This window comes from Erpetoichthys calabaricus, chromosome 7, assembly GCF_900747795.2.
Source record: "Erpetoichthys calabaricus chromosome 7, fErpCal1.3, whole genome shotgun sequence".
Taxonomy (NCBI): domain Eukaryota; kingdom Metazoa; phylum Chordata; class Cladistia; order Polypteriformes; family Polypteridae; genus Erpetoichthys; species Erpetoichthys calabaricus.
The window spans coordinates 158,970,213-158,982,307 of record NC_041400.2 but is presented as its reverse complement, the minus strand read 5'-3'; the positions used below and the strand labels follow the sequence as shown (position 1 = coordinate 158,982,307).

The following is a 12,095-nucleotide window of genomic DNA, read 5'->3' as shown; positions in this document are numbered from 1 at the left end:
GAGGAAAACTGGGCAGATTCCTTTTAGCAAAGTTTCTGATTTGAAAGTAGTAGAAAAGTAGTGTTGATGGGAAGATAATTTGAAGTGTAATTGTTCATAGGATGCAAAGAAATTATCTGTGTACAAATCTCTAAATGATTTAATCCCATATGTTTTCCAAACATTAAAAACTAAGTTTGAGAGGGTGCAAAAAGTGGTTATCATGTAGAGGTGCAACAGACAAAAGCTTCTCTATCTTGAAGTGCTTCCTACATTGGTTCCATCTTCTGAGTGAATGAAGGACAATTGGGTTGTTATTATACTGATGATAACTTTTATTTACTGGGGTACAAAGCAAGGAATATAAAGTACTGCAGGATTTTATTTCTATTGTGGACCATGCTTATATGTGTTTGTCTCTTTGTATTAATGTCTAGGTGTTTATAGCTTGTGTATTTGCTGCCCAGTAATAAAATTGAAAGTTAGGTAGTGCCATGCCACCTTCTGCTTTAGGTAGTTGAAGCTTTGCTTGGATGTTTTGAATTCCAAATAAATAAAGTTATGATTGAATCTGATTTCTTAAAAAATGGTATGTTAATGTACAGGTGCTGGTCATAAAATTAGAATATCATGACAAAGTTGATTTATTTCAGTAATTCCATTCAAAAAGTGAAACTTGTATATTAGATTCATTCATTACACACAGACTGATGTATTTCAAATGTTTATTTCTTTTAATGTTGATGATTATAACTGACAACTAATGAAAGTCCCAAATTCAGTATCTCGGAAAATTAGAATATCAATTAAGACCAATGCAAAAAAAGGATTTTTAGAAATGTTGGCCAACTGAAAGGTATGAACATGAAAAGTATGAGCATGTACAGCACTCAATATTTAGTTGGGGCTACTTTGGCCTGGAATACTGCAGCAATGCGGCGTGGCATGGAGTCAGTCAGTCTGTGGCACTGCTCAGGTGTTTTGAGAGCCCATGTTGCTCTGATAGTGGCCTTCAGCTCTTCTGAATTGTTGGGTCTGGCGTATTGCGTCTTCCTCTTCACAGTACCCCATAGATTTTCTATGGGGTTAAGGTCAGGCGAGTTTGCTGGCCAGTCAAGAACAGGGATACCACGGTCCTTAAACCAGGTACTGGTAGCTTTGCCACTGTGTTCAGGTGCCAGGTCCTGTTGGAAAATGAAATCTCCATAAAGTTCGTCAGCAGCAGGAATCATGAAGTGCTCTAAAACTTCCTGGTAGACGGCTGCGTTGACCTTGGACCTCAGAAAACACAATGGACCAACACCAGCAGATGACATGGCACCCCAAACCATCACTGACTGTGGAAACTTTACACTGGACCTCACGCAACGTGGATTCTGTGCCACTCCTCTCTTCCTCCAGACTCTGGGACCTTGATTTCCAAAGGAAATAAAAAATTTACTTTCATCAGAGAACATAACTTTGGACCACTCAGCAGCAGTCCAGTCCTTTTTGTCTTTATCCCAGGTGAGACGCTTCTGACGCTATCTTTTGTTCAAGAGTGGCTTGACACACGGAATGCGACAGCTGAAACCCATGTCTTGCATACGTCTGTGCGTGGAGGTTCTTGAAGCACTGACTCCAGCTGCAGTCCACTCTTTGTGAATCTCCCCCACATTTTTGAATGGGTTTTGTTTCACAATCCTCTCCAGGGTGTGGTTATCCCTATTGCTTGTACACTTTTTTTCTACCACATCTTGTCCTTCCCTTCGCCTCTCTATTAATGTGCTTGGACACAGAGCTCTGTGAACAGCCAGCCTCTTTAGCAATGACCTTTTGTGTCTTGCCCTCCTTGTGCAAGGTGTCAATGGTCGTCTTTTGGACAACTGTCAAGTCAGCAGTCTTCCCCATGATTGTGTAGCCTACAGAACTAGACTGAGAGACCATTTAAAGGCTTTTGCAGGTGTTTTGAGTTATTTAGCTGATTAGAGTGTGGCACCAGGTGTCTTCAATATTGAACCTTTTCACAATATTCTAATTTTCCGAGATACTGAATTTGGGACTTTCATTAGTTGTCAGTTATAATCATCAACATTAAAAGAAATAAACATTTGAAATACATCAGTCTGTGTGTAATGAATGAATCTAATATACAAGTTTCACTTTTTGAATGGAATTACTGAAATAAATCAACTTTGTCATGATATTCTAATTTTATGACCAGCACCTGTATATGGGAATGCTTTGGAATAGAAAAAGAAGCTTGGGAAGGATATTCATCTTGACAATGTTGATTCTCCCTGCTAAAGTGAGATGGAGGGTAGACCGTCTATGCATGTCTTGTTTACAATTTTCCGGGCAGACAGCAAAATTTTGTTGAAATAGAGCTTTATACTTACTTGTGATGTTTACTCCAAGATATTTAAACTGATCTGCGATGATAAAAGGGAAGGTGTCCAATCTGATGTTTTGTGCTAGAGAGTTCACTGGAAAAATTTTGAGTCCAGATATCTTTAGAAAATTCTTCTAGCTGTTAGGACTACAGGCATGGAAATTTGTGGGTCCAATATATCTCTCTGTTATAAAAAAAAAAAAAAATCTTGAGACAAGACTATTTCCAAGAGATTTTTTCAAGTCCTGCGAGGCGAGACTATTGCCAAGAGATTTTATCAAGTCCCGCCCTCCTCTCAACCATTTATGGTTAACAGCCCACACCCACATTCCTTTCACCTCTCATTCATGTGAATGTTTTTGTCAGACACAGTTCCTGCGCTCTCAGCTCTTATAAATTTTTATTTTTTGCTCACTTTAAGTTCCCAATAAAAGAAGACTTATTGTGTCCAAATCTTAATGAAGAATTTCATCCCAAAGGGTTATGAACAGAAGAAATGAGTACATGGGCAATCCTAGCACTGAGAAACGATAAAGTCAAACGAATTTACATGAAAATCGTCGGATCGGTTACATAGCAAATTGGTTAAATGCGTATCAATACACTATGCTGAAACAGTTGGTGGTGATTATGCTGAAGATGAAAACATCAACTTTCAATATCTCGTAGAATATCTACAACCATTAACACCATCCTGTCTTCCACCAGCCGAATTACTGTTGAAAGAAGGATGTATCGTAATGTTATTGCATAATCTATGTATGAGTGATGGGCTATGTAATAGGACAAGATTAGTTGTATTCAAAATTGGTCATACAATTCTGACATTTTAACAGGCGACAAGAAAGGTAATGTAGTACATCTTCCGCAGAAAACATTAGACACCAAAGGAAATTTTGATATGCCATTCGTATTAAAATGTTTACAGTTTCCCATTAAAATAGCTTTTGTTATGACAATTAACAAATCACAGTGACAAACATTCGAAAAAGTTGGTTTGTTTATTAGAGAGAAAGAAACGATATTCACTCACGGGCAGTTATACGTTGTGTTGTCACGATGTAAGTCCAAACGGAATCAAAATTCAAAGTAATATTGACAAAAAGTTAATTCCAAATATTTTTACTAAAGTTTTACAATAAAAGTGTAATTTTAAAAAACTTAAGTATTTACTTAAAAACGCAACATGAAATATAATTTTCTTTCAATTTATTACGTTTTGCTATTTTTTACTATGGTTAATTTCTTGCTGTAATGTAAAATAGTTAGGTCAATTATGCATATGTAACAATTCCCATGAAAATAACAATCTGTTTAAACTTGTACATCCACTTCCTCATATGTGAGCGGCAGAGCTGCGAAGTGACTAGCGCATAGCGCCCACATGGGGCTTGGCGAGCGAAGCGAGCAATAGTACAATATCATCTGCGTGTAGTAAATTTTCTGTTCAAGTCCTTCTCTGATATTGCCCTTTATATCAGATGCCTTTTGAAAGCAAACAGACAGATGGTGGTTGCAAAGAGCAGTAGTGACGAAGGCATCCTTGTCTAACACCACGTTCTAGTTTGAAGTAGTCTGAAATAATGTTGTTGATACGAATTGAAGCTTCTGGACTGGTTTACAGTAGTTTGATCCATGCACATATGTTCTGTCCAAACCCAAATTTATGCAATGTGGTGAATAAGTAGACCCATTCAACCATATCAATTGCTTTTTCTGCATTCAAATACAACATCTCTGAGGTATTAGACTTTATGGGTAAGTATATTACATTAAACAGGCTTCGAAGACTGGAAGCTAATTATCTGCCTTTAATAAATCTGGTTTGGTCTTGTGATATTACCGAAGGAAGTACTTTCTCAATCCTTCTAGCTAGAACTTTGGAGAGTATCTTAACATTCAGTATCTTAACTTCGTTATTCAGAAGAGAGATTGGTGTGTATGCACATTGTAATAAGTCCTTATTTTTCTTAGGAAAAATGGTAATTAATGCTTGACGAAAGGTTTGAGGTAGAATTTTATTGTCGCTGGCCTCTGTAAATGTTGCTAATAATAGGGAAGCTAATTTAATTGAAATTCCTTTATAAAATTCATCAGGGTAGCCGTAGGAGCCTGCTGCGTTCTCACTCTGTAGTGAGTGTATAGTGTCTAGTAATTCCGAGAGTGTAAGAGGTTTTTTCAGTTCCTCTGCACTGAGAGTATCTAGCTGTGGTATCTGTAATGCATCAAAAAATGCATTCGATTGTGTTTTGTCTTCTTTAAACTGAGTATACTATAAGGACTTATAGTACTTTCTAAATGTGTGCGTTATATTTTTATGATCAGTGATTTTTTTTTTTTCCCGTATGTGTTAGGAATTACTGATTGTATTGCGAACTTCCTGCTTGTGGATTTGTTGAGCTAAGATCTTATTAGCCTTCTCTCCGTGTTCATAGTAATGATGTTGCAATTTAAAAATGAGTTGTTTCATTTCCTTTGTTGTCAAGAGGTTGAACTCTGATTGCAAAGCGTATGATAGTACAATCCTAATACAATATCCTAATCCTAACATATGATAGTGCAGTCCTAATACAATATCCTAATCCTAGTTTATGATAGTACAATCGTAATACAATATCCTAATCCTATAGTACAATCCTAATACATTAAATCAAGGGTAGGATGGTAAACAGTCCCCTTTTTGTAAAAAAAAAAAAAAAAAGCTTATAATTGTAATTAAAACGTAAAAGTAGCTGAGAAGAAATAGAATGTATAATTACGGCAAGCGCCTCACTGCGAATGGACGAAATTGCAGGCAAAATCTCAAAATCGTATTTCAAAGAGGGTCGGGATCGGTATTCTTAGCTCTTTTTCTGCTTCATCTGGAAGACTGAAAAAGTAGAAATTGCCTTGAAAATCCACTTTCAATTTAACGGGATAGGCTGTATCTGATTTCGGCTTTGCATAATCGCTGTTTAATGCTGTAAAATGCAGCTTGTTTAGCAGCTGTTGAAAGTGAGAAATCAGGGGAAAATACAAATGCAATTATTTTCAAATATATAATCTTTTGTTTCAGTCATATTTACTTTAGATTGTGGATTGTCAGAATGAACAATAAGGCTTCTAGTTTTTGAGTCATTTGATCCACGTATGCAGTAAGCTGCCGATATCTTGGTGTCTGATTTAAAGTCCTCTCCAGTTAATTTAGAGAATAGTTCAGCTATGAATTTCACAAGGTTTGGGCTTTCAAGGTTTTCAGGGAGACCTTCAATTCTGATATTTCTTCTATATCCATCTTCCTGCACAGCTAGCCTGTCTCCAAGCACTTTGCATTCGGATTTTGTAGCTTTTTTAATTGTTCAACTATTTCAATGCAAGTTGTGAATATTTGCTTAACATCTTCAAGCTGAGCAGCAAGTGCTCTAATTTTATTCTCAACCTTACTCTCATCATTTTCCTGTATTTTTTCCTCAAGTTTTTCCAGCATGCCATTAGAGGTTTCCTCAAAGCGATTACTTAGAACATTTTACCAGGTCTTTAATATCCTGACACAGTTTCTCGTTTGTCATGTCATTTATATCTTTCTTTATATCCTTTGTAACCTTCATTAAATTACTCTATATCTTGTTTACGTCACCCCCAAGAGCAGCAGTTATTGCAATGATTGTTGCCTTCAGCTTGGACTATTCGTTTCGTTCTTCTCCATGCTCTGCAGGCGGAATAGCAAGCCAGATAGTAAGGCCATGCTCAGCTCCAATGAACCTCCTGGAATCGACGAGTTCTCCTGGCCCAACTCACTTTTGCTTTCAGATGGAGCCAATGCTTCAGCATCAGATCCTGGGAGATCTGTTCTTTCACCTGTCTGTTCCAGGTCATTCTCTGGCAGACCGTATCTTGAACATGAACTTGAGGCCTGTTTAGACTTCGACGAGTCTTTAGCTGTCTTTTCCATTTCTTTCTGAGCCTTGTTTCTGCTACTCATGCATGTATATTCTTGCATATACTGTAATTAAATCCCCTTGGGTTGAGTTGTAAATAGATGATACCCCAGGATGATAGTAAAAAAAAAAAAAAATAAGGTAAAATAACACTGCTGCTAACAGAGGTCCATCTTCCGAAACAAACAAGACCAAACCCCCCATTGCATTGTGTTTTAGGGGTAGCAGTAGGTTATAAGATAAAAGAACCTATGCAAGAAGTGTATTCATAGCCACCGAGTGTAGTGGAAAGGCATGGAAAACCTAGGATTGCACATACCCAACAATATGTGCAGCATGTATATTCATCCACAAATTCAAATATAGATGTACAGTACATCTGTAGCTTTAAATACAGCATACCTTCACAAATGCCAGTTAGCCATCTAAGTTATATAGTTGGAAAAAACAGTGTGGGAAGCACATGCGTTTTTCAAGACAATGCCTATAATGATATGATGCTTTAGTTCAGTTTAACCCTTTCGGTCCTGGATTTTCTGTTTTGATAGGAAAAATTATTTTGTGAGATATTCTACCTTTGGGGTGTCTAGGAAGCTCAAAAATGACAAAAACAAAACAATTATCACTATTATTATACAATAGCTGCCAAATACTTTAATATGTGCTTGTTTCATTTCCGTGTTTTGCGGACTGTATGCCTGTCTCTCCAGTCTGTGCTAATAGTAGCACGCCCAGTTCCAACGGCTGCAAACGTATCTGTGCTTTACAAAAACGCCTGCATATATATGTACTAGTAATAGGATGTCAAGGCCAAAAGGGTTATTATTTATTATACAATTGTTGACCAAAATGGCAAACACATTTCCTGTTTTAACTGGGGAGTGTAAGATTTGCAACACAAGACTTCTCACCAAACAGCCAAAATGTCTTTGATAAGACGTCCACTACATAAGCAGCTGCAAGTACTGCTGACTTGTAGCTTCTGTCTTCACATTGGGCTGAATCCTCTAGGGAGTTTATATCTCTTTTAAAAGTTAAGGTTTAAAACAAGGTGGACAGTTTCCGGGGATTTCTTAATTTCCATACTTTTACAATAAATACAATTTTAAAGAAATGTTTGTTATATTTTGTGTTGTCCCTTTTTGTTACGTTTATTATGGATGTCACAGACTGTACAAGCTGTGTTAACCTTAACCCTAAGTCTGAACTGGACCCTGGCTACCCGAGGAGAACACTTTCTGCTGTGAAGCACCTCTGTCAGTGAGATTTAAAGTTCTTCCAGCTTGTCCCATCCCTGTTCGAGTTTGAAATAAATTATGAGATTGCAAGTATAAGAGAGTAGTCCCATCTAAAATCTGGTAGGCACAACAGAATCCAGTGCAGCAACTACAATAGTGTGCTAAATGTATTCGGTGAACATAGAAATACTGAGTAAATCTTTCATTGTAAGTATTCATCCAGAAGTGGCAGAGTTTATTTATATTATTGTGTTCAAATATATTTTATGGGAAAAGATGATCCGCTGTGACAACCTGTAATGGGAGCAGCCGAAAGAAGAAGATTGTGTTCACATAGATTTTACATTTTTCAAGTATGCAATTTTCTCTTGTAAAATTAATTTTAGTGTTGTTGTTTGTGAATACAGTAGCAGATATTGGTTGTGTCTCTTAAAGTAATACTTGTATTTCATATATTTTATGTATTACTTTTTAATTATGGTTTACAGTATATCTTGATTTGTAATATAATTACAAGTTTACCACAAGTTTTTGTTTCACAGGTTGGAGCTATGATGTTGAAGAGAAGAGGATACCAAAACCTAAATTTAGGTCCTATGGAGCAAACTTTTCTTGGGATAAAAGGACAAGGGTGTCTACAAAATAAACTAGCTTCTCTCTAGCTATGAAGGATCAGCTGTGTTATATTTATAGGTGTTCATAATACATTCATTAATCTTCTAATAAAGTGACCTTTAAGCAATTATGTTTTTTGAAGTCCTCATTTCCATGTGGTGCACACTATACACATATTTGGGTGCAACTGTCTCTGATTTAGCTCCATTGGTAGAAAAATTAATTATATGGCTAAAAGGCGCACTTTTCTTAATACTTTAGTGCTTCCTGGAAGTTGAAGGTAAACAGCATAGTAATTAGTAGGAAGCTGCAAATTTGTATATATAGTTAGTAGTTTTGCTTCTCTGTTACCCTTGTTGCTAACCTGACCCCTACAAAGCAACAACAACAAAACAACGGACATTCAAACTAGTGCTTCTTATGTAGTGCATATCCTACAAGAAGGTAGCATCTGGATCATTGTCCTTGGAACACTTTGATGTTCTTTATGTTAACATGCCCATAACCTCATGAGAAATAATGTTGGCAGGTGTTTTTTTTTGTTGATGATTTCATTTATTTTTCATCATTCTCTTGCCATACAGTTGTAATATGATATTAATTTACTTTCAGTAGTTTTTGCAATGTAAATGATAATAAACCTTGTTTATTATTATATTTAAATGTTTATATTATACATTATAGGAACCTACTCAATTTAATGGAACTCTTTTTGAAATACATAGTAACAAGCCTGTAGTGGAGTTTTGCTCATAGTGTTTCTAGTCATAGTATTTCCCTTCTGTTCATTATAATTTATTAACATACACACAATTACTTACTGATTTATTATTTTTGTAATAATCATTTTTTTTATATAACACCTTTCCTATGCTCTTGGAGCTTGTTTTTTATTTAATGCTTCTACAGAAAAATTGAGAATTTATACTGTAAATAAAAAACAATGTCATGCACTAAGGGTCTTTTAACAGTATTCAGATAATCTCAATATTTTTACATGTTGCGTAGTTTTTTGTTTTTTTTTTTGTTTGTTTTTTTTTTGACCAATTTACATAAGTACTCTGAACATGTGCTCAGAATGAGTGTCAGTGAAGCTAGATAATATTTAAAGGGTGTTTTTATAAGGAAATCACACAAGGAGAAGAACAATACAAAGAGGAAATAAAGAATAAAAGTAAGCAAACAGAAAAATATGTCCTACTTGCTCCACTGGACAAAAGTGGCACTCCTAGAGCTAATATACTGTCTCACATTTTCCCCAAGGACTAGACAATCCCAAGGTGGCATGCCTATTATATTATGTACCAAGTAGCCATGGCTAACATAACTGATCCTCCTGCTGATACCTTGTATTGTTGGACTCCAGTTCCATTAATTAACATTCTGTACAGTGTTTTCCGTTTCTATTACCATCCTCTTGTGGCAACATTAGAAAAAGCTTCCAATACTCTGATACAACCACATGAGTTAATGTTGTCACTGTGGTCTTCATTTGGGAACTTTAGCTTCCAACTCATTGTGGTAACCCACAAAACAGGCATTACCATGTTAAAGGAAAATATCTCAAGAACAGTGTACAAACAACTGACTTTTAGTAACGTTAAAGCAATTACCTGTTTTAATCGTCTAAGTGCAGGGATACACTTCCACAGGGATTTTAACTTTGGCTTTGGCAGGTCTTCACAGTTCAGTGCTGGCAGCAAGGTACTGTAGGTGCACATTCAATCCAGGCCAGATGGATGCCACACATGCCAGTCAAAAAGTCAAGCTGCTCCTTAGCCACCTGCTGTTAACAAAGTAAGAATTGAATAGTGTTTAGTTTAGTTTAGGCATGCATGAATTAGTTTTGAGAAGGGGATCCCAAGATAAAGTCTTGAGCTAAAGTTATGAAAAAGTAACATACTTTAGTAACTTTGGAGAAGGCATCAGCTTGTCCGATTGATTGAAGGCCGCTATGTTAGTTATTACAAGCCATGCAGGAATTGAGTGTAGCGCATATGCAGAACACACCAAAGTCAGCTGCTATAGAAGGAAGAGCGCAGCATGTTGCTGGATTGGCTGAAAGGGTATATAAAAGTATATAAAAGGCACTTCCTGCCTGTAGGGGTCATCTTTGTTATTCAGTCATGGGGAGAGTGAGTTTGGTGTAGCTTATTGTTCCAACGACATCAAGTATATCAGCTTGTGCTTTATTTGTAGATTTTGTATATAAATACAGATATCTCCTAGTTGTATTATTTTTGGAAGTATTTCTGTAGTTTTTCTTAATGGTGCACTTTTTGTCTTCTTTTTGTATGTACACTAATTTTTTTCTTTTTTTAAAATAATTTTGGGAGTCATTTATGTTTTGTGTACTTTCTTCCTGATCAAATTTTCTTTATTTAGGAAGACTACAGTTTTTCTTTAATTATTTATGTATTTGATTATTTTCTTTTTGGGACAGTCAAAAACCACTGTCAATAAAACCCACTTTTGTTTTTGGAAATGCCATCTTTTTGTGTCTGTGCCTCCATGTCTGCCGTCTCTCAAGTCTGATCCCAATTGGTTCCAAACTACAAGACAAGAGTTAGATAATCCGAAGACCTTAACCCATCTGATGCAATTATCAACCTCCAGTATTCCTAAAGATCTTTTGTTTCTGCTGACTTTGGTCCTGTCATGTCACCACCTATTATATGTCTTGGTTCAGACAGTGCAGTAGATTAAAGAAGTTCTACTGTGAGACCAGGTGAGTTCTTGTCTTGGAAACATAATGGGATACTCCTTTACATGGCTCCAGCTGTCTTGTACAGCACTTGACCACCATTGTACCTCCAAGATTTTCAGGACAGTCTTCATCCTTTAAAGGTGCCAGCCAAAAGACGATAATGAAAATACTTCAAGAATCTGAGTGTCAGGGATGGCTGGATGGGATTTTATCATCCCCTAAACTTAGATAGAATGCACACATTCAACATGTCCTGAAGGTCATGAATGTTAATGTGATATTTTAGTGTTAGTCCAGAAGCAGAACTGATGGAGCCATTGTACAAACAGCCAAGCACTCTTTTTATATAATTGAACTGTTATACTTGGGCCATGAATTTAGCTTTGAACACATGCAATGATTCCCACTTCTGTATTCCTCCATAGCGAATGTCCCAGGTCACTGGAATCAGTTTGGGCCTGGAAAGTGAGCAGTGACTCAGGCTGCATGAAGATAAGTAGATGTTCTTGATATACTGTGCAGGTGACCACTTATAGTAGGCTGCCTTCCTTCTAAGGTTGATGTATTGAAGCAATAGTGTCAGCCAAGTATGGAATAAATTAGAGATACCAGCTCACAATACATAAATAGCACTGGAGCTGCTTTATACTGGTGGGTGGTGGAAACTCCATTATAGCATCAAGTATATTGGGATCAACTTGCACATCCTTATGTTGACAGTGAAAGTTCTGCCAATCAGCTCCCCCCAAACCAGCACTCCCTTGAAGAATTGTTGAAAGGTTGTCCCAGCATTTTTCAACCCAATAGGCAATCCTTTGAACTCTTCTCACATACACACTTGTCAGTAACCTGATTGAAGATCAAACAGACTAAACATACCACTAATGAATTCTGGAATGTCATGAACCAGGGTACAGTGTTATGAAGGTAAGAATGATAATATTTAACTCGAGAAAGGTAGGTTTGTTGGACTTTGTGATCAGCATCATGGACCACCTCCTTCATACAGACAGGATGATCTTGAGCAGAGACCCAACACTTTGTTCAATAAGATTGACCTCATTGATGATTTAAACCACCCCCGGCTACCACATATCTTCACAAGCTCTCCAAACTTGCATCCCATGCTGTCAATGCAGTGTATACTCTAGTTGGTTTAGAATAATTGTTTTCCTTGCAGTCATGATAGAGTCTATGCCCAAATCAGTGGTTCAGAAAGGTATGTGTACCTCACAACAGATTGGTAGATACTACAGTATATGATGGAT

The 12,095-nt window shown here is 36.7% G+C and overlaps 1 protein-coding gene across 1 annotated transcript in view; it reads left to right on the top strand.

Annotated features, from left to right (window-relative positions):
• ndufs4 (NADH:ubiquinone oxidoreductase subunit S4) overlaps window positions 1-8,247 on the top strand; it is a 137,738-nt gene extending 129,491 nt beyond the window's left edge. The window contains exon 5 of the mRNA XM_028805618.2: window positions 8,048-8,247. Within this exon, the coding sequence (XP_028661451.1) occupies window positions 8,048-8,151 (104 nt within the window). The 3' untranslated portion in view covers window positions 8,152-8,247. The remainder of the gene's footprint in view (window positions 1-8,047) is intronic.
• Window positions 8,248-12,095: the final 3,848 nt, after the last annotated feature.